This window comes from Nilaparvata lugens, chromosome 2 (genome assembly GCF_014356525.2).
Source record: "Nilaparvata lugens isolate BPH chromosome 2, ASM1435652v1, whole genome shotgun sequence".
Taxonomy (NCBI): Eukaryota; Metazoa; Arthropoda; class Insecta; order Hemiptera; family Delphacidae; genus Nilaparvata; species Nilaparvata lugens.
Window position 1 is genome coordinate 92837452 of NC_052505.1, and position 22624 is coordinate 92860075.

Sequence of the window (22624 nt, forward strand, 5' to 3'; positions counted from 1 at the left end):
TATAGCAGAATAAAATTATTAATATAATTAATATAATAAATCAACAATATGTATAGCAAATTGTATTGCACTTCGACTGTAGCAGATTGAACACTTCCGTACGATTTTTAATTGTTAAAATAATTTTGAATTATTCAAACTTCATCTATAGTTCATTGAAAGGAGAGACATCATCAAGTTTTCGCTTGTGTTATTAAAAATGTAATGACTCATGTCAGCTTATCTTATTAATTAACAAGCAATCGTAGCTGATATCAGCTATTAATAGTTTATATGAGTCATTACATATATATTTATACAAACGCAAACGTTATGCTGAAGTATCTCGTTTCGATAAACAGACTATAGTATCAAAGTTGCAGAACTTCTGATTTTTGTCACTGTAGGCCTAATTTATAATTTATTCAATATAAGTCTTGTTTTTTGAGCCTCTACTTTTCATAAATAGAGCATAGTTTTCATGGGCAGACGGCCAAGAGCTGATCAAAAGTAGTCAATTCCTTCACTCCATTTTTATGCCAGAAGAAGTAACTTCTTATATCTACAGATGAAAATACTGAGATATTGCAATTATTCAAATGCTAATGAATTAATTATTATTATTAAACGAAAATCCAAATTAAATGCTGTAATTCACCCCGAAGACTTCTGCTACTGCAAATATTGACAACAGGGTAAAACAGCTTGATGGAAATTCGATGAGCGCTACTATTCAAAAATTATTTGTCAGCCCGGGAATCGAATCCAGTACCTCCCAATTGCCGGTCAGGAATGCTTACCCTTACACCAAACTGACAATCTCTGGATAGCAGCGCTCATTTTATACAAAGCCATAGCGGCCAGCCAGTCTACAGATGAAAATACTGAGATATTGCAATTATTCAAATGCTAATGAATTAATTATTATAAAACGAAAATCCAATGCCAACATTCATGTTATGCCGCATCCACACTCTTGCCCAATGCGTACAAATGACGACGAGCGCGAGTGTAGATGGCTGCTTATTTGCCATCGTTCCGATTTTTGTCGAGCGAAGGCGAGTGGTCAGCCGAGCATTCGCAAATGGTCACATTGCAGTGTGCATGGCAAGACTAACGTGGTAAACTTGGCCAGCGACTTGGCGATAGTGTGGACTAAACATTACATAGATTTATATTAAGTTGAGAACGATTTGTATAATCTGACTACTGCTAAGTTATTTGGAAATTTCCAACTTACACTAAGAAAAATACTCCTCTGTCCAAGAATAATATTAGTTGAACGAAATTCCAAATAAATACTACCAAATCCTCTGAGGACTGTAGGCTACATTGCAAATATTTGTCAGATGATTCAAGATCAAATCAAATCCATTTATTGCCAACGACAAGTATAAAACAAGTATAGGCCACGTCATAAAAATTTGATTTGATCTTTTGTTTGGAATTTCGTTCAATTAATATTATTCTCATTCTATTGACATTGATATTTTTCTCTAACCTCTCACGTGTTTTGGATCTACACGTTAAGTCGTCAGTCCTGGCTTCTCAAAAACAGTCGTTAGGTCAGGTCAGAGGCCCTGAAATTGATCAGGTGCGACCTGAAAATTCTGACACCAGACCTCAGCCAGCCAGGTCACAAGATATTATTATTAATATTGATTTGATGATATATCTTAATCATCTCAGTATGAAATGTATAAAATACATCTCTGTATCATCTATACAATTTTGGCTGATTAATTCAATATTGACAACCTTATAAGCCTCGAAAATAGATTGCATCATATCTATCTCTGAATCGCTTGTAAGTCTTGATTCAGTTCAAAGACTAAGGCCCGGTTTCCAAGCTCGGGTTTTGGCTAAGTTCTAGATTTTAAAAAGCTGGAGTCAGAAAATTGGCTTTCCGAAACGGGGCTTAGTCGCAGTCATTGTCATAGTCACGTTTGAATTAAATTTCGAAAAACTAGAAAATTGAACTCAAAATAAAATAAAGAGAAAATAGTGTAGAGTTTCAGCTATTTTTCACTATTTAGGAATGTTTCATTTCGTCAGGGAAAAACGTTTCCAATTATAGAGAAATGAGAGAATAAAGATTTATTTTGCTGTTACTATTACTGCGACTACGCCCCGTTTTGGAAAGTAAATTTTCTGACTCCAGCTGTTTAAGTCTAGAACTTACCTAAATCCCGAGCTCGGAAACCGGCCATAATTAATTGTCTTGAGAATAAATTAAAACCGCACTAAATAATAGCATATATCATATAATTATGCTAGCCTACCTATATTTTCTCTATGATAATATTGTGTTACATTGAAGCCATGCTAACAAATTATGTTATGATCTGCTTGGCAGGAATAGAATACAATAATAATTGATCTTATGGGATTATTCACACATTAAAAGACGTCAAATGTGTGAATACCTCAATAACCAATAATATTATCAATTATTATTAATGTTATTCTCAGAGATTAAATCGAAATCAGTGCGAATTCTGCACAATAAGATGTATCAAGAATTAATTAGGTGTGATATATTGAGACACCAATGAATAATTTTTTCTAGAAATCAGTGCGAATTCTGCACAATAAGATGTATCAAGAATTAATTAGGTGTGATATATTGAGACACCAATGAATAATTCATTTTTAGAAATCAGTGCAAATTCTGCACAATAAGTTGTATTAAGAATTAATTAGGTGTTATATATTGAGACAACAATGAATAATTTGTATTGCCGTAATAGAATAAAATGAAGTGATATATATTGAGACACCAATGAATAATTTGTATTGCCATAATAGAATAATGGCAGCAATTCGAGAGTAAAGTGGAAATTCTTGGCTTATTCAAATGAATCTGGGTTTTATTTTTACCGAGAAGAATGCGAGACTGTGCTAATAGCTGGGATACCCTACTCCTACTTTGAAGCTGATCTAAAAATACTTGCAGTCTGCTTAGTTGCATGCAAACTAGACTTCCTTCAAGATTCACAACTATGGAGCTAACGTTGTATCGTAATAGCATTGAGAAACACAGCTCCTGACTATGAATAGGATCTTAATCACTTTCAATAGCTTACAAAATTAGTTCAGTAGTTTGAACTGAATAGTAGAATACCTTGAGTGAGAGTGAGAGGATTGAAATATTGAGAGAATCAATATTGAAATATTGATTGAAGTGTGAGAGGATTGAAATATTCGAACCCAGATCTGGTCTACCATTAAATGATTCAAAACAATTGAAGCAAGTTATGGAACAACGAAATTCATTTTTATTATATACAATCCATAATTTTACAAGTTTTTTTTTACAAATAATTAAATAATAATTCAGTATCTTGATGTATACTAGATGAAGTTAACATGTTTTACATAGACGTAACCCAATTACAAAACCCTTAAAATTTAAATTAATTCTAAGAAGGAAGTAAAATCAGTTGGTTTTCATGAACAAATTTAATTATCTTCAAAGAATAAGATTTTTCAATTCATATACTTGTAAATTTGCAAATTGTGAAAAGATAGAATAAGATATTCTTCTATGTGATTTAACGGCATCATCTTAGTTTCTCTAGTAAGTGGATTTTGTTATAATTCAAAGTTTTCACAATTGAGAAAAGCCAATCAATACAATCAATTGCGATATTATAATAACAATCACTCATTAGGAAAAAGTTCAAAAATTATCCAGCAAAGTAGCTTACTATTTTTAAAACTTTAAAGGGCTAAAGAATTTTCTATACTTCTTTCTCAACTAAAAAAATCATTAATTTATCAATATCACTTCTCCGCATCCTACAAAATAGTTGATAATTTGATTAAATATATTTTTAATATCGCTTTATAAACTCCATTGTTTATCTTTTAACAACACATTCTAATACAATTTTCACTATTTGCGACTTGCATGAAATAAAAAAATCAAGTATTAAATATTGTAGAAAATCAAATTGAAACACATTTTAATCAATTAATAATCTGTCCGATAATTATTATTGTTTCAATTAATAAGTTTTAGCTTCACTATCAATAATTAAATAACCTACCGTACAAAAAGATTTTACTATGAGTCATTTTCTTAAAAAAAAAACAATGGGATAATGCAATTTGGAATAAGATTGTTAGTAAATAATCCATTTCCCTTTGTACCACAATTAATTACATTAAATTTCTATACTGTGAAACAAACAAACCCCAGACTCATATACCATATAACAACATGAAAATTAAACAAATGTGAGAATTTGTGGGCAAAATACAAGAGAGATTATTAAGAGCATGAAAACGAACAGTGCGAAATGCTAGATCTCCGATAGAAAATTGAAGATTACCGAATAGCTTGCCTCCTAACTTGTTTGCAGTCTTTTTCCTGTAAAAAATAAAAGATAATATCACTCTTGTGACAGTTTTGTTTAGAGTATACAATGAGAATAACTTAATGATATTTCAGATCATTGTAGTCATTCAGACTACAGATGGGGTAGGACCATTAGGTAGGAAGATGCAGGATATGAATCTGGGTGGGACGAGAGGGTGAGGAAGGCCAAGGATGAGGTGGAGAGATAGAGTGGAGGCTGATTCGCGGTAGAGGGGTATGTTTTCATGATGCAATCAATTCTATTCTAATGCCAAACATAATTATTAATAATTTCTATTCTAGTACAATTAGGTAGCCTATCTCAAAAAACATTGAACTTCCATCAATATAAATATTGGGGCACCGAGCTTCCCTCGTTATTTTTTTATTGACTTTTGATAAACCAAACACAATTCTTTAAAATGATTGGGGAAGTAATAACAGCACAGCCCAAACTGTTTCTTTCCCGAATTTTGATTTATACACTATAAATAGTCAAGAAAGTAGGTTATGTTCCATACACTTGAATTCAGGTTAAATTTTCTGTTCAAACATTTGAAAACAAAAAAATTATAATTTAGATTATATACAAACCAAATTAAATAACAAAATAACACTCACTAATCACTTGAAATTGTCAAATAATGATCAACTTGAAAAATTATTATATAGGCTACTCTAGTTTAGGAGGATTATCATGTCATGTCAACAAATCAGATTATGTTGATCAAATCGATTAAATTGTCTAGCTAGATAAAATTTCTCGCTGATTGATTATGATTACACAGCTGGAAATAATTCTGTCTCTCTCCCTCACAGGCACACGCATCTTCTGTTATCGAGAGACGACGAAATTATCATCTGTTTTCCAAGGATAAATTATCCTTTTAATGTCGGTCAGCGAGTTTTCCAAAGAATGAGACCTAGTGCAATCGAATCTTTATATCATAAACCTACTATGTTCCAAATTTCGTGAAAATCGTTAGAGCCGTTTTCAGGATCCGTAAAACATAAATAACCAGATATATACAGAAATTACTCGCTTAATATAATAGGATAATAAATTTCAAATGTATCGACACACTGATATTATCTGTTAGGATTCATGTAACTATTAATGTACAGTGCTCTTACATCTTAAAAATTGAGATCTCCAGATAATATGTTGCACAATAGATGTAACCTAGTCTGAATTGCAGATGCGTCATGAAAAATTATGTTTCTCCCATGAATTTAGAAAATCTTGGAACGTAATTTTTGCAACAATTGTTGGATTTTGGTAATGGAATTTAGTTTGAAGGAAGATAGTGTAGCTGACAATGGTGTGTACTCCATTCCACTCCACAAGTTTGTTGTGTGTTGAATTAGAATCAGAATATGACGTTGTCTGTAACTATGATCAGTTGAATGGCAATAAAATTATATTTATTTATTTATTTCAATTTCATCTTCAAATAATTAATTTAATAAATGTTTACTTTGATTATCATATGGCAACATCCTATTAGTTAATTGTTAATATGTATATATGTTATCAGAAAAGGGAATAAAGGTCTATTAATATATATTGATGAAAAGGCTTATTGATAATTGAATTCTTTGTAAGTTAGTTGACTGGAAAACCTTATAGACTTAGTCAAGAAATCTTGGGACTGAGATACCATTGCCTCTTTGTCTTTTTTGGAATGCTCCAACTCTTTTTCGGTTTTCTTCAGTTTCTCCTTCAACTCTGTAATTTCTTTGTCATGAGCTTCATTGGTACTGTTCTGTGCGGCTTCACCAGAACTCTTGGAACTCATGATATCTCTGGCAGCCGTTGTGGCAGATTTTGCTTGAGCTATAGCAGCTTCACTTTGAGCCAGAAGTTGTGCTTGAGTTGAAATCAAGGTGGTCAATCTCCTGATAACCAAACTTAGAAACAAAGCAAATCCTGAGATGTAGAAGTTTCTTTGTGCGCGGAAGAGCCTCATGTTTCCTTGCATTTCAGCATCCAAATGTAAGTGCGCACCTTCGGGATGATCGTTGGTAGAATACTTTCTCATTTCTCTGATTGCATCAAGTAAAAACAACACCAAAATTACAAGAACAAGTCCAAAATACCAACCCGCTTGATTTGAAAATGTCTGAATGAATCTCGACTTGAAAATTTTTTGCCATCGTCTTGGCGACGCTACAGGTAAAACCAACAATAGAACAATTGCAATTTCTAGGTATAGAAATCCAGCAATCAAGGTCCACTGCAAACTCATGTTGAAATATGTGATTTGGATTGGACAAGTTCAAAATAGAATTACCTTATGCACTTGAACTAAATTGAGCACACTAACAATAGAAGAATAAATTGCACAATATTACACTACTCACAATACAACCGTAATTCACTGTTCTAAAGCCACAAGCAAACTCGTAGGTATAAAGTTCTGAAGATGGTTTATAAATTGTAATCGCTAATCATGAGTCAGAATTTATTCAGGCATCAAGAAATCAAGAATCCCACTATCAAAATTTGGAACTCTGACTACTGACGAGAATTTTTTCTTGACCAATACTGCCACTACCATAGATTGAAAATTATTTACCTCTCCTCAGGTGATGACTCGGCATAACCTTCAGGAAGGTTGTAAATAAGTTATTTCAGCAAGAGGGATGTGTATTTAATATTAATTCAAACTAATAGCACATTATTACTATAAATTTGTGAATATAAATTAGAAAATGCTGCAAAATGAGGAGATGAAGTTGATCATATATTGAACATAAAAGACTTTTGTTGCAGAAGTTCATGCAATTAGATATAATAATGCCTCTACCTAATTTTCCAACTCTGATTCAATTTAGGTTTTTCTTGTTTTTCTAGTTATAGATTATTCATTATTTAATGTTCAGTCTACTGCTGTTGGTAGAATGTATTTGTGACACCTTTCGGTACAAACATATGATCAGTTTGGTGAGGGAGCGATGCAATTTTGACTTGACGTGGCTTTCACTGCGCATGTGCAACACAACCTTACGTGGCACGATAGCAGATGATAAATAGTTGGGTTCATTCATTTTTCTATTTTATTGATTATGCTGGTATCTTTTTGTAAAATTTAATTGATCTTAAATTTGGGTGAGTAAACCTTTATTCAAATAATTTATTTTTAATGCCTCTTTTGTTTGTAAATACTTTGAGGCTCTTAAATAAGTAGCTGTCATTATGGTCTTTCGTTGACACACCAATTTGAAGTTTCTTGACAAATGTCAAATAATTTCCATTAAACAGAAAACTATGAAATACGTGAACAATGTTTCATGATTCCACGGTGAACATATTTTATTTTTTTATTTACCAATACTGTAAAGTACATTCGTATTTAGGTTAGGGTTCTGGAGCTAAGGTATCTTATCAGATTTTTATTATATTGGGCTATTTTGAAGAACCCATTACATTTTATAAAACATAAAAACTTAACATACAATCAATTATAACTCATTTGTCTTGTAGCTTACTTGCCAAATAATTTTGTGCAAAGAAAAGCCTATAAAGTCTTTTTGTTTGTTTGTTGCATTCTTTGAAAAGAAAACATATGTGCTGATAAATACTGTATAAATTTATGTTTATAATAATGAGTGATTTCATTGAATAAATTTTTATCATCAGCATAGCCGAGGAAGTTTTTCTTTTTAAATTTTCTCATATGTATTTCAATATAGGTAAACACAATGTTATTAATTAAATAATATATTTTCTCAGCTAACAATCCAATGATTAACCTAGCATAAATTTTAATTATACTTGATGTCGTTGCCAAGAGCTGGAACAGTATTTTTATGTGATATTTTTGTGCACTTTTACAGCAGTGAACGTGGATAATGAATCCACAGTACATAGCTCAATCGCAATTACCACCGCGTCAGTATGGGGGACCGATGCCCCCACCACCTCAACAAGGTGGGTTCACTGCAGCCCCTCTCAATCAGATGAGAGCACCCCAAGGACCTCCCGCTGCCTTTCCTCAGCCAGCCAGGCAGAATGGATTATCTGCCGCAAACAGCAGACCGCTACCGTCCATGGCGGGTGATCAAGGTTAGTAAATTGGCCAAGAAGGTGTGATCCGTAGTCTAGTGTTTACAGTGCTTACGTATCAGCCTAGAGGTCCCGAATACGAACAAAAGTTTTTAGCCAGGTCACCCTCGTGTTATCGGATGGGCATGTTGGTCCTGGCTAATATATTACAGTTGTGAGGCCACAATGACGCTCTAAATTTTTTTATTCGGGCTTAGTGGAACCTTCCTGTATGGGACACCCCACTAATAGAAGCCATAAAAATTCATTTATTAGACATAAATCTAGAATCGATCAATCAATCATTTATTGTTATGAAAACAAAATGTTAATGTTTCAAGAAACAATATAACCTCACCATTGCCGTGCAGTCCTTAATATATCAAGTGCCTTTATAGGTACTCTGTATCCTTATGTCGTATCTATACTCTCGCCCAATGCGTACAGTGTAGATGCTTCTTTGCAAGTGCTCGCCTTTATTTGCCTTCACAGGCCTTTGTTACGATTTTTGTCGAGGCGAGTGGCCAGCCGAGCATCCACAAATTTTTATATCGTAGTGTGGATGGCAAGAACAACGTGGCCAAGCTTTCCAGTTTGATCAGCGACTTGGCGAAACAGTCGAGAGGCGCAATGACGGCTCAAATGATAATATATATTCTGGTTAATCTAGCCTGAATATAAAAGTATCCTCATGTTAAGTGCGACCTTCCCCTGAGGGACTCAAAAATCCATACTAAATCACTTCTGCTTATTGTCCATGAATCTAGAAACTACCTTAGGCTTAGAATCTATATCTCTAACTTCACCATTGCCGCGTAGTTTTAAATATAACAAACAAGTGACTTTATCAGAAGAACCTAAGTTTTGGACCTAATCCAAAACTCTCACACAGACTCAATACAGTAAGCTTGATTATCCGATCCAAACAAAGCACAGGAAGATCAAATAGAGATGAAAAACTCAACTATTTTTTTAGTATAATTCACACAAACTAAAGTAATTCCAAGCCTTGTAATAAATTTGCAATAACTGAATGGAATACTATATAAAACAAATCACACGTCTATATTATTATAATAAACCGTATTTCGTAAATCGTGGAGAGAGAGGCTGGTTGAGTTGAAATTAACAGTGACCTAAGAATTGGGTATAGAAAAGATTATCTGCTTATTGACTGTTTGGGCTTTGCAGATGACCAGAGACAGCTGAACAGCTATTAAATGTTCTTGAAGAAGCAGAGAAAATCGGGCTGCAAATCTCTTTTGAAAAGACAGATGTCAAATAGTAAAAATGCTTCGGAATTTTTAAACACGGACCATGGTCGAATAAAACGGACTAGAAGCTTCAAGTATTTGGGAGAGATTGTTGCCGACAATTTATCTGAGAAAGATTCTGTAAACCAGCGAGTAAACAAAATGAGACTAGCTTACAGATTGACAAAGAATATTTACAAGAGGTTAATCTAAAAAAATTCTAAGCTGAGGCATTACCACTCTGTTAAAAGACCGGAAGCTTTGTACGCTTCTGAGTGCTTAGTTCTCAACAGAAAGGGAGACCGTGAAAAGTTGCAAATAGAAGAAAGAAAGATTTTTGGTAAACACAACGAGAATAATATTTTCACTTACAGCAACGAGGAAATCTATAGACATGTTTATTTATTTATTCAATCATTCAGAATCATATAACTTACAGAAAAGTATCACAGGCTAACTTACGCCCAAAACGGCTCCAATTCTAATTTATACAATGTTGAGAACAACAATTAATGTTGAGAAGATTTCGGAAGTGATCAGAAAGAGGAGATTGGCGATCGATGCTCATTTGTTTAGAATGGATCCCGGAAGATGAACAAATAAAATATTCAAGAAAATAAGTGGGAGATCAAAGTTGAACTGGTTTATAGAGTCTAAGAAGGGTATGCAAAAATAAATATTACAGAGGAAAATTTACTAATCAGAGCAGGGCTACGGAATCAGCTAATGTCAGTTAATGTTTTCCCAGACGAACCCAGAATTGAAACTTGGTCGTTTCAATTCGAAAGACGAATCGCCCAGAGTGCGAGGATGAAAGAGTATTGTAGGCGAAAGCGGGAGACCAACGTAAATAATAATAATGATGGCGTTTCGGATTATGGTTGATGGTGAATTACTGTGGTCTTTAATTGGTCTATACAAAATGAAAAAACCGTATTTATAGTGCCGAGTATAAAGACGAAGCAGAAAATCCGAAAACATCTCTGTCAATAGAAGCTATAAGAAAAATAAATAATGAAGCATTCATATAATTTAACTATTTAGAGCCGTGCTCATAATTTAGAATTTCAAATCTTGTAAAGTTATTCCATTTTATTTGCCGGTTTCATATGCACATTGTAAGGATTCAACTAAAGGAGGTCGGATAATCGAAACTAATGTTTATGTATTGTTTGCAATTGAGATTTCTTGTGTATAGAGGCGCAGGATAGATAATAGCAGCGGAGAAAGATAAGAGAACATCGTTGCCGATCCTCTGCCTTGCAACTGAAGACAAACATTTTTTCAATGTGAATGAAAGAGATATTGTTAGTTCCAAAAAAATTATGTGGAACTGACAATATCGCCTTTATTTCATCTTAATATGGACAAATTCCTCACTATCTCTGTTCATAGTGTAAACATTTTTCCAATAACCAAGATCGTAATGGGTTTTTTTGTGCAGGCATGCAAATGTCCAGGCCTCCAACGGGACCTGCCGCTGCGCATGCGCCGACTCAGCCAATGGGAGACGCCCCTGGCCACCCGCAGCAACCCTCCTCTCATCCTCCTCTCCCCACCGACCAGATGGCTGGTCTCAACATCAATGGACAACCACCTCCACAGGCAAGTTATTTTTATCAAATCAATTATGAATAAATAAATTGGATTATATAACTAGGTTATTAACATCTGATTTGGACTTTATAGTATAAATTGGGAAGTGAACAGATTTGGACATGAGCCTGTGTGCCTTTCCTCAGGTTGAGTATCTATATCTTCAAATTATACAAATTCGATTTGAACTGTATGCTTTTATAAAAATTGGAAATTGGAGAGTTTTGGGGCATGAACTTGTTGTGCCTTTCCTCAAGTTTAACATTTTACACAATGAAATAGATAATGTAAACTCCCCTTTATTTGATTCGTGCTCCGCAAGGGTCCAATTAAACACTTGACAAACTGAAATCTTGAAGAATTTAAAATAGGCCTATAACCATCCTCGGTAAATCAAGAATCTATATGCAAAATTGCAAATTATTCAGTCCAGTAGTTCAGATGAGGCATCATTCGTGAATTTCCTATCCCTTACGTGTATAAGCCATTTCTTTCCTTATTGTATTATAGATTTATATCAAATTATAAAAAATCATTTGGACTGCAGGATATAAAGCTGCGTACAGATATACGCGCCTCCAACCCGCTCCGCCCTCGTTCCGCCATCGCTCCGCCCCCGCTCTGCACTCGCACCGATCATGAACGTTACGGGAGATGTTAGCTCTTCTCGCGTTCCACTCTTGCTCCCCGGTCGATCATCAATCGCTCTGCTCGAGTGACGTTCGGTTGCGGAGCAGAGCGAAAGTCTGTACGCACCTTAATATGAATTAGAACGTGAACAGTTTTGGGAATGAACCTGTTGTCCATTTCATTTAGTTTAATTAGTAGATACAATTAAATTTATTTTTTATTGTATGAATCAATAAAGAATAAAATTACTTGTTTACTTCTATGGAAAAGTAACGTCTATCGAGGTCATCTATATAGAATCAAGAATCAAAATTTTTCATTGTCACAAAGAAATTGACAAAAGTCACTTTATTACAATAATATTGATACTTAGAATAAAAGAATTTGATATACAGCCGTACCCAAGTTTTCAATAAGTCTCAATAAAATTCTATGTATCAATATACAGTGTAGTAATTTTGTATTTTATTTTGTCAGCAGGGATTCCCAGGTATGCCATTGAAAGCTGGACAGCCCCCACCTTCCAACTTCATTTCTAATAGTAGTTTTCCGCCGGCCGTCAATGGAGGATCTCCCTCCGACAACAAATCGTTTGATTCTCATCAACAACAGCAGTTGCCTCCGCCTCCAACACAACAACAGCAACAACAGATGCCTCCTCCGCATCAGCAGCAACAGTTGCCCTCCCAGCAGCAACAACAGTTGCCCCCTCAACAACAGCAACAGATGCCTCCTCCTCCTACACATCAACAACAGCAACAAATGCCCCCTCCCCCTCAACAACAACAACAACAAATGCCCCCTTCTCCACATCAACAACAACAACAAATGCCCCCTCCTCCACTTCAACAACAACAACAAATGCCACCACAACAACAACAACAACTCTATCAACAACAGCAGCAGCAAAAACAGTTCATGCCGCCCCAGTACAACGGTATGCCGCCTCCAGGGCAAGCCGCCCCCAGGGGCAGCGGCATGCCCCCCCTTCCTCAGCCTGGCAACTTGCAGAGGTCTATGCCACCGCCGGCGGCCGGCAAATTTCAGCCTATGGGAGTAAGTAAACGCTTTATTATAGCGAGATTCACGTTATAAAGTCAGCACCTGATTAACATTGTTTTGCTATGCTTATCTGTCATTAGACTAAGCAGATAGCTCTATCCTTTTCTCCTTCACACTATTTCCAAATTAATTTTTTGTTGACTATAAAGAAACACCATGAACTACTAAAATATTTTTTCTCAACCATGGAAATTCTAATTGAATCATGAATAAACATATTTTCTTGACGTATAAAATACAGTGTGTACAAAAAAGAATGACCCAATTTCAAATAGCTTTTTCCTCCACCTCCTGTCTAAAGTGCTTACTTTACTACCTGGATCATAATACTAAAGTGACACTTTTTCACTCTCGGTACTAAAAAACAGAAAAACTCTCTAGGGAGGAAAAGAAACTCCATTAAAATAACATGGGAAGCATCTCTATTTTAAAAACGTGCATTTGAAATAGGTTAGAAGGTCTAAGCTCAGATGAGGAAGCATATAGAGTAGTCATTAAACTACTAAACTAAATTCAATACCTCAACCAGACATTTGATCAATATATGAAATGTATGTTTGTATGATAAAATTATTACAAACTTCATATCACTATAGGCCTACTAAAAAAATCTATAATTTTTTTTATTCCATGTTATTCAAAATACCAGCCAATGAATATTCCTCATTAACTAATCAAATTGGAAACGGGAACTTCATCATAGCTGTAGTTGTGGCGGCCATTGTTGTTACAACTTTTGCCGACAGATAGCGCTGTGATTACAAGCCAGCTGTTTCTGTTTACTTTTTAGATTATGTTGTAACACATAGTTTGGTCACGTACGTTTTTAAAAATTATTTTTTGTCATACTTACTCAATTGCAGCTGTTTTCCATGCATTAAATCAAGCCGGTAAACAGCTGTTTGCAGAAAAAGAAAACATGTGATTTTCATTACAGCATACTATACTGTGAAGAGATCATATGTTCTCTTTACTGAGTCCTAATAACATCTGAGTAATTAATATGCTAACTCAAATAACTAAAGAACTCATTCAAGGATTTTCAAGTTATAAGAACTCATCTGAAATATTATAATTTAGGCCTCTATTATTTTATTTGAAGGGTCTGTCTGTTATGAACTAGGCGCTACGGGCTAGGTTATGTTTATAGAATGCAGTAGCTCGAACAGCAGAAGGTAATGGTTTCTGTTTCTCAGCAATATTATTCTTTCTCAGATAAGTATGACAAAAAACATTGTACGTAACTCGTACGGTAACGTCTTTATCGCATTTGTATGATATGCCCGAAACGTAGTTGAGGGCAGAAACAATCATACTTATGCGGTAAATTATCGTTACCGGACTTGTTACGTAAAGTACTATTTTTGCAGTTTTTATAAAAATGTAGGTGGAGGAAAAATTTTGTGTATATCACGAGTGAAAAATGTTTTTTCTCCCTCAGGGAGAAAAAACAGTAATTTTCACAAATAACTATATTTATTAGGAAGAAGGGCTTAACACATATTGGAGTTTACGAAAATGCATCTTAAATGTTCAATAAGCTTTCCATTGGCTGCACGGACATGTAAGAACTTGTCTAAACGTTGGATAGGGCGTACAGGACCGCGAGACCAAGCTTTACACTCTTGGCCAACTAGGTACCCTGACATAACACCATGCTATTTTTTCCTGTGGAGATATGTCAAACAACATGTTTACGTTCCTCCCTTACCTCGTGACATTGATGAACTGAAATCCCGAATATCAGCGGCTGTAGCCTCAGTGACAGAAGACACCTTACGATCAGTTTGGGATGAATGAAGCTACAGACTAGATGTCGTCCGTGCAGCCAATGGAGGACATATTGAACATTTATTATGCATTTTCGTAAACTCAAATATTTTGTGAGTATTTAAGTATGCAATTTGTTAGTGTTAAGCCCTTCTTCCTAATAAATATAGCTATTTAAAATCGGGCCATTCTTTTTTGTACACACTGTATATTTCAGATAGATTTGATCATAATGATCAAATCACATTCAAATTTAAATATTCATCAGGCTCTTTAATTTTATCTAAAGTAACATATTTGAGTCAGTTGCAGTCTTTAATTTTCATTAATAATAATAATAACTTTTATTCACTTCATTGTACAATTTTACAAAGCATAAAACATAAAAAATATCAAGTGCACTCCTCATTAGGCTAGGCCTGCGTCGAGGAGTGGTTCGTCTTATGAATTACAGAAAATATATAAGAAAAACGATTCAGCTGCTTCAAGTACTTTATAGAGCTACTTACATAAATAGTATTATCTCATGCCATTAAGCAATCTAAACAAAAATACACATCTTCCACAAAAAGAAACAAATTGATTACAATGCTTAGTTTATATAGCCTAGTTTACAGAATAAAGTTAAACATATTTCAATGAAACAAAACGAAACGAAACAATTTATGAAGCCGACAAATACAGTCTTAACCTTCTACAGAAAATCGATAAGGAGGACTCTCTAGAAATATCGAAAGGTAAAACATTAAATAAACGAGGACCCTGAAAGGCTGCATGACCAGCCGCAGATGCAGTTACACATCTCGGCTCATACAGTTTCTCTCTGGCTTGACCACGAGTTGTATATCCATGTTCAGGAGTCACTGGAAAATCTAATGGTCGTTCAAATACATATTTTAATAAGTTCAATTATATAAATCCTCAGGGCTTAGAACTTTGAATTCTTTATAGATTAGGTTAGTGGGATATCTAATTGGTCTATTCAGACATATTTTTACAATTTTCTTATACTGCAAAATAAGGGGTTGTAAGATGGAAGATCCACAACCTCCCCATCCAACAATGCCGTATTCAATTACAGAAGAGATTAGGGCAAGGAATACCATCCTCAACTGGTACAATGGAAGAATATTTCTCAATTGAACAAACTTATAAAATGTTTTCCTTAATCTATTACAAACATAAGAAATATGTGGCTCCCACCTCAGTCGAGAATCTATCATGATGCCTAGGTATTTTACAGAATCATGAACAAAGAGAGGAACACACTGGCAATAAGACTGGTTACAGTCATTAGTATGTTCACTGTAATCTAAAGTAACATGTTTGTGTCAGTTTCAGTCACCGTACAATGCACAAGGCGGCCACTTACCTCAGCAGGCTCCACCTTCTATGGGAGGAATGCCGCCGCCTGGTATGGGTCAGGGTGCGCCTGGTATGCCACCTCCTCTCAACCAGGGCTACTACCAGGGCGAGCAGCCTCAGCCGGGCTACCCGGCGCAGCAACCAGGCTACCCAGCGCAGCAACCAGGCTACCCGGCGCAACAACCAGGCTACCCACCCGGCTACCCATCGCCGCTCGGCCAGGCCAATCAAGCCAAGCGACTTGATCCTGACCAGATGCCCAGTCCAGTAAGTACCCTATCAATTACCAATAGTAACACAACCTCTAGTGAGGTCCACGTTATAAGGGCAGTATTTGATTCAAATTGGTGTTGCTATTCTTGTCTATCATCCTAACCTATCCTATCATGCTATCCTTGTATCATCTTCCTAAAGTGACGTTATAATGGAAGTATCTGAATTACTTCGGTGTTGCTATCCTAGTCTAAAGGCTCAATCCTGATCAAATGACAAGTCTGGTAAGTGAGCTATCATCAGGTGAATCAATCAGCAATAGTAACATAACCTAGAAGATAGTGTCATAGAAAAACAATAGCGTAAGTAGATACCCCCATGGTATAGAGAATTTATGTCGCAACTTTTACTGTTATCTCAAGCCGATTACTGTCGATTATTGTCAAATTTACTGTTTTGTTGGGGTGATAGTGTATGAAAGGCACAATTTGAGAGACTACCAGATAATATTAAGCAAATTGATGAAACATTTTTGACTCTACTGGCAAAAGTTATACTTGAACTCCAGTAGTGAGTTCAATTAAAAAGTAATTATATAATATTATGTACATGTACAAGAAAAAAAGAGTACAAGTTGAAAGAGTTAAGTTGTTATTAAACAAAATAAACAGATTAATGTTTCAAAGGGTAGGCTAGGGGGTTAGGTTTTGGCTTTTGAAAGGCATGCTGGTATTATTTCAAATGCTTTGATAACTTTAGATAATGAAAACGTTAGCCACCAACAAAAACGTTAACCGCGCTTGTGCATTAAATGCATTCTTGGTAGTAGATTTGCTTGTTTCTATCACTGTTACTTGCACTTTGATTCATTCATTTCAATTTATATGGGTTAGAAAAACGGAATTAAATCGAATATCGCACCCAATAATCGATAAAAAATTTGGAAAATATTGAGTTATTGAAATGGGTAAAATAATAGAACAAACTGGTGAGTCTTTGACTATTTCTATACCGAATTTAGATGGATAACATTCAAGAGTGCACATTAGCATTCAAATTCTAATTAGTTATAATTTTAATTATCACCGTCACAGCTAAGTTATAATTTACTATAGTGAGGTCCACGTTATAATAGCAGTGTTTGATTGGCAATGGTATTGCTATCCTTGTCTATCATTCAACAAAGCGGGTAGCACTATCTCTTTCTCGCTTTGCTCTATTGCCAGGACGTCTTTTATCAATGTTGAATTAGAAATTAACAAAATATTTCATCTTAATTATGAAAACTCATTATGAAATTATTGAAAAATATAATTCCTTGCTTAATAAAATATAAATTATTTTAAACGGGAATGAACAGTTAATATTACATAAATAAACCTGTATCAGCTACCGTCTATAGAAGGCATTGCCAAGACAGAGGATCGGCAACGTTTTTCTCCTATCTTTCTCCATTGCCATTATAACGCGCACCTCACTATAGTCTTTATCTCACTTTCTATTAGTTGAGTGGAAGAATATTAATTTCTTTACTCTGATTCATTGTTTTAATTAGTCATTAGATTTGCAATTTCATTATATTGGTGAATTCAACATAATTTGGTAAGTAATATTATTAGTTATGACTCATCTTTGTAGTACCCTTTTCATTTCTTGAGCTTTCTCAACGTATTAGTTGGTAGTTGATGATAAGCAATAGGGGATTCACGGTTTTTGAGATAATCTAGCCAGCTAAGTCGAGCTATTTGTTGAATTCTGTTATTTGATGATCCAGTGTTTAGTCTACGTAGTAGACTATACATTATATTAAGTCTATTGAGAAGTATATTGAGAAAAGAATTAGCTGAGGTAGCAGTAGGTATCAGTGCGTTAAATCCGGTTATTACTTTCCTTGCCCTATTACCATAGGTAAGGAAAGTTGCTTTCCAAAAAAAATTAAGGTACCCCAATTTCTAAATTTCTATACGTTTCAAGGTCCCCTGAGTCTAAAAAAGTGGTTTTTTGGGTATTGGTTTGTATGTGTGTGTGTGTGTGTGTGTGTGTGTGTGTGTGTGTGTGTGTATGTGTATGAGTGTATGTGCGTCTGTGTACACGATATCTCATCTCCCAATTAACGGAATGACTTGAAATTTGGAACTTGAGGTCCTTACACTATAAGGATCCGACACGAACAATTCCGATCAAATGCAATTCAAGATGGCGGCTAAAATGGCGAAAATGTTGTCAAAAACAGGGGTTTTCTCGATTTTCTCGAAAATGGCTCCAAGTATTTTTGATCAAATTCATACCTAAAATAGTCATTGATAAGCTATATCAACTGCCACAAGTCCCATATCTGTAAAAATTTCAGGAGCTCCGCCCCCATCTATGCAAAGTTTGATTTTAGATTTCCAATTATCAGGTTTCAGATATAATTTAAACGAAGAATTTCGAGTGGAAAAGATTGAGCATGAAAATCTCTTTAATTAATAATAATATCGAGTGACCTGGCTGGCTCAGGTCTGGTGTCAGAGTTTTCAGGTCGCAGCTGATCAATTTCAGGGCCTCTGACATGATCTAACGACTGCTTTTTAAGCAGCCGGGACCGACGGCTTAACGTGTCCATCCGAAACACGGGAGTGGCCCGAGATAAATATCTTGCCCGGGCCGGGATTTGAACCCCGGGCCTCTGAATCATAAAGCCAGCATCTGATCCACTCGACTACGGCCACTCCATTCAATTAATGTCCAGTAACATTTTCACCTAAAATTGAAAAATAAGCTTGAAATTTGAAAAAAGGAGTTTATTAAATTGCAAACTGTTGGCAGCTGTTGATTCTATTAAATCATTCACTATGAAGAGATAGCAGATCTCGTATGTATCCAGCGTTATTGTCCTGTCACCAGCTGGCTCAGATCTTTGAATAGTAGACTTGAGATGCGCGGGAACACTAGCGTCAGCTGATCAATTTTCATAATAGCAAGGAAAGTTGTGTGAGTGCGCCACACCAGATTTTTTTGTTGAAACGACATTCTATAGCTTTCTAACCTCTTCAAACACTTTTGAGTTTCAAAAGTGAGATTATAGTAATGGGTTACATGAGTTTCCGCTTTGATTGCTATTGTAGTTGAAATAATTCAAGCTTGGGTGCTCACTATCCCAAGTTAGCAAATATCAGTTTAGCTTGATTAATACAAAAACATTGCCTCAATAGCCCTAATATCACAACTCAGCATATAACAGCTCAGCACGGCTCTACCAACACAACAACGTCGAGGCAATCCAGCTGCTAGACAACGGAGGATTGGTGCGGAGGCTCAAAAGGAGGAAGCCATTTTAATTAGCGTAATGCAAGTGGTTTCAAGTGAGAAAGCAGAGCGGTGATTGAGTGGAACAATACAATAACAAACATATTTTATAATTATTACAAATTAACCTTGGGTTGCCATGGAAAAATTGTTAAATTTTCAGTTCAATTTTATCATCAAAATGTTATATTTGTTTGCTTTTTAAATGTGAATTTGTGTTTGAAAATTTAGGCTATGTTTTCTTGATTTTAAACTTTATAAAATAAAAACTCAGGAATTTGAAGTGCAAATTTCTAGTGAGAAAACATGAAGATCCGAATACATAACCTATTGAGTGTTGATAGGAAATGACATTGGGTAATACGGCAAGGCAGAACATCCGAAAGGATCTCTCTGCCGATAAAAGCCATAAAAATAAATAAATAGTGAAACGATAAAATCATGCTTTATAGTACAGTTATTTAATTCAAGTACATAATATTATCTTTAGCTGTAAGAGTTTCACTGTATTTTATTTTTATTTAGTAGGTTAGGTTCTATAAAATTTGCTCATTAGTCTCATGACTAGATATCAATAGTAAATTAAAAAACAATATGAATATATATAACCTTATTCTAACCTTATTTCGGACTTTTTCACCTATAAATTTGGAAGAAAAATAGCACAAGGACTATCTTATTATTTTATCTTTCAATGTTATTACATTAGTGTCACTTTTTGTGTAGTTGAGAAGTTGATATTGTGGTAATTATTCATATTGAATGAAAAAGACTAAGAAATTGTCAAAAAACCACTGATTTATTGATAATTAGAAAGACCGGTTTCGGTTATTACACCATTGTCAATCTCTGATAAACCCAGTTCATCATAGATTGACAATGGTGTAATAACCGAAACCCAGTTTATCAGAGATTGACAATGGTGTAATAACCGAAACCCAGTTTATCAGAGATTGACAATGGTGTAATAACCGAAACCCAGTTTATCAGAGATTGACAATGGTGTAATAACCGAAACCCAGTTTATCAGAGATTGACAATGGTGTAATAACCGAAACCCAGTTTATCAGAGATTGACAATGGTGTAATAACCGAAACCCAGTTTATCAGAGATTGACAATGGTGTAATAACCGAAACCAGTTTATCAGAGATTGACAATGGTGTAATAACCGAAACCCAGTTTATCAGAGATGACAATGGTGTAATAACCGAAACCCAGTTATCAGAGATTGACAATGGTGTAATAACCGAAACCCAGTTTATCAGAGATTGACAATGGTGTAATAACCGAAACCCAGTTTATCAGAGATGACAATGGTGTAATAACCGAAACCCAGTTTATCAGAGATTGACAATGGTGTAATAACCGAAACCCAGTTTATCAGAGATTGACAATGGTGTAATAACCGAAACCCAGTTTATCAGAGATTGACAATGGTGTAATAACCGAAACCCAGTTTATCAGAGATTGACAATGGTGTAATAACCGAAACCCAGTTTATCAGAGATTGACAATGGTGTAATAACCGAAACCCAGTTTATCAGAGATTGACAATGGTGTAATAACCGAAACCAGTTTATCAGAGATTGACAATGGTGTAATAACCGAAACCCAGTTTATCAGAGATTGACAATGGTGTAATAACCGAAACCCAGTTTATCAGAGATGACAATGGTGTAATAACCGAAACCAGTTTATCAGAGATTGACAATGGTGTAATAACCGAAACCCAGTTTATCAGAGATTGACAATGGTGTAATAACCGAAACCCAGTTTATCAGAGATTGACAATGGTGTAATAACCGAAACCCAGTTTATCAGAGATTGACAATGGTGTAATAACCGAAACCCAGTTTATCAGAGATTGACAATGGTGTAATAACCGAAACCCAGTTTATCAGAGATTGACAATGGTGTAATAACCGAAACCCAGTTTATCAGAGATTGACAATGGTGTAATAACCGAAACCCAGTTTATCAGAGATTGACAATGGTGTAATAACCGAAACCCAGTTTATCAGAGATTGACAATGGTGTAATACCGAAACCCAGTTTATCAGAGATTGACAATGGTGTAATAACCGAAACCCAGTTTATCAGAGATTGACAATGGTGTATAACCGAAACCCAGTTTATATTTATATATTATGAATGTGAATATATTTTCTATTATATTGTGAATGTGTATATTATAATACATGATAAATGTAATATAATACATAATACTTATTTTTATATTTATATATTATTATTGTTAACTTTTGTTAATTTCAAGTTAGTTGCTAGAAGTAGTTGTCCTGGTGAGAACTATCTATCTTTATAATATTTAACCCATTATTATATTAGAAAAAAATTGATCATTAGTCTCTTTAGACTAGATTGCAATAAAAAAAACGTTATCTGATTTTCTCAACAACGTTCACTGAATTGATTTATTGATTTTCTCAGCAACGTTTAAGGTTATTACACACCCAGATACGCTTTGCTATGAATACGCATTCGGAAGACGTATCCGTTCTATCTCCCGTATCCGTATCCCGTATCCAGACGTATCCGTTCTATCTCCCGTATCCGTATCCCGTATCCAGACGTATCCGTTCTATCTCACGTATCCGTATCCCGTATCCAGACGTATCCGTTCTATCTCCCGTATCCGTATCCCGTATCCAGACGTATCCGTTCTGGTGTGAACGTCCCGTTCACACCAGCGTAGCGTAGCTTTCAATATTGGGAGATAGAATGGCTACCTCTTCCGAAGATGTATTCCTAGCTAAACGTAACTGGGTGTGTAATGACCTTTACTGAATCAATTGTGAATTGTTGAATTGGTTTCTTCATTTTCTCAGCAACTGAATCGATAGTTGATTGATGAATTGATTTCTTCATTTTCCCAGCACGTTTACTGAATTGATCGCTTATTGAAGAATTGTTTTGTTTTCAGACGTCGGTTCCGTTCGGCCTGGTGATCAGCCCGTTTGCCAGACTGGCTAGCAACGAATTGCCGCCTCCAATAGTGAATATGGGCGAGATCGGACCGGTGAGGTGTGTGCGCTGC

At 35.1% G+C, this 22624-nt stretch overlaps 2 protein-coding genes across 2 annotated transcripts in view; one reads left to right on the plus strand and one right to left on the minus strand.

Annotated features, from left to right (window-relative positions):
* Positions 1–5907: 5907 nt before the first annotated feature.
* On the minus strand, positions 5908–7251 carry LOC111053890 (B-cell receptor-associated protein 31). Its single transcript, XM_039422128.1, has one exon. The coding sequence runs from the start codon at positions 6589–6591 to the stop codon at positions 5923–5925; it is 669 nt and encodes a 222-aa protein (XP_039278062.1). The 5' UTR covers positions 6592–7251; the 3' UTR covers positions 5908–5922.
* Positions 7252–7312: 61 nt separating this feature from the next.
* The window catches only part of LOC111053885 (protein transport protein Sec24C), a 44389-nt gene continuing 29077 nt past the window's right edge, over positions 7313–22624 (plus strand). Inside the window, exons 1-5 of the mRNA XM_039420261.1 lie at positions 7313–7454; positions 8183–8411; positions 11088–11248; positions 12347–12925; positions 16037–16333. Of these exons, the coding sequence (XP_039276195.1) occupies positions 8198–8411; positions 11088–11248; positions 12347–12925; positions 16037–16333 (1251 nt within the window). The 5' untranslated portion in view covers positions 7313–7454; positions 8183–8197. The remainder of the gene's footprint in view (positions 7455–8182; positions 8412–11087; positions 11249–12346; positions 12926–16036; positions 16334–22624) is intronic.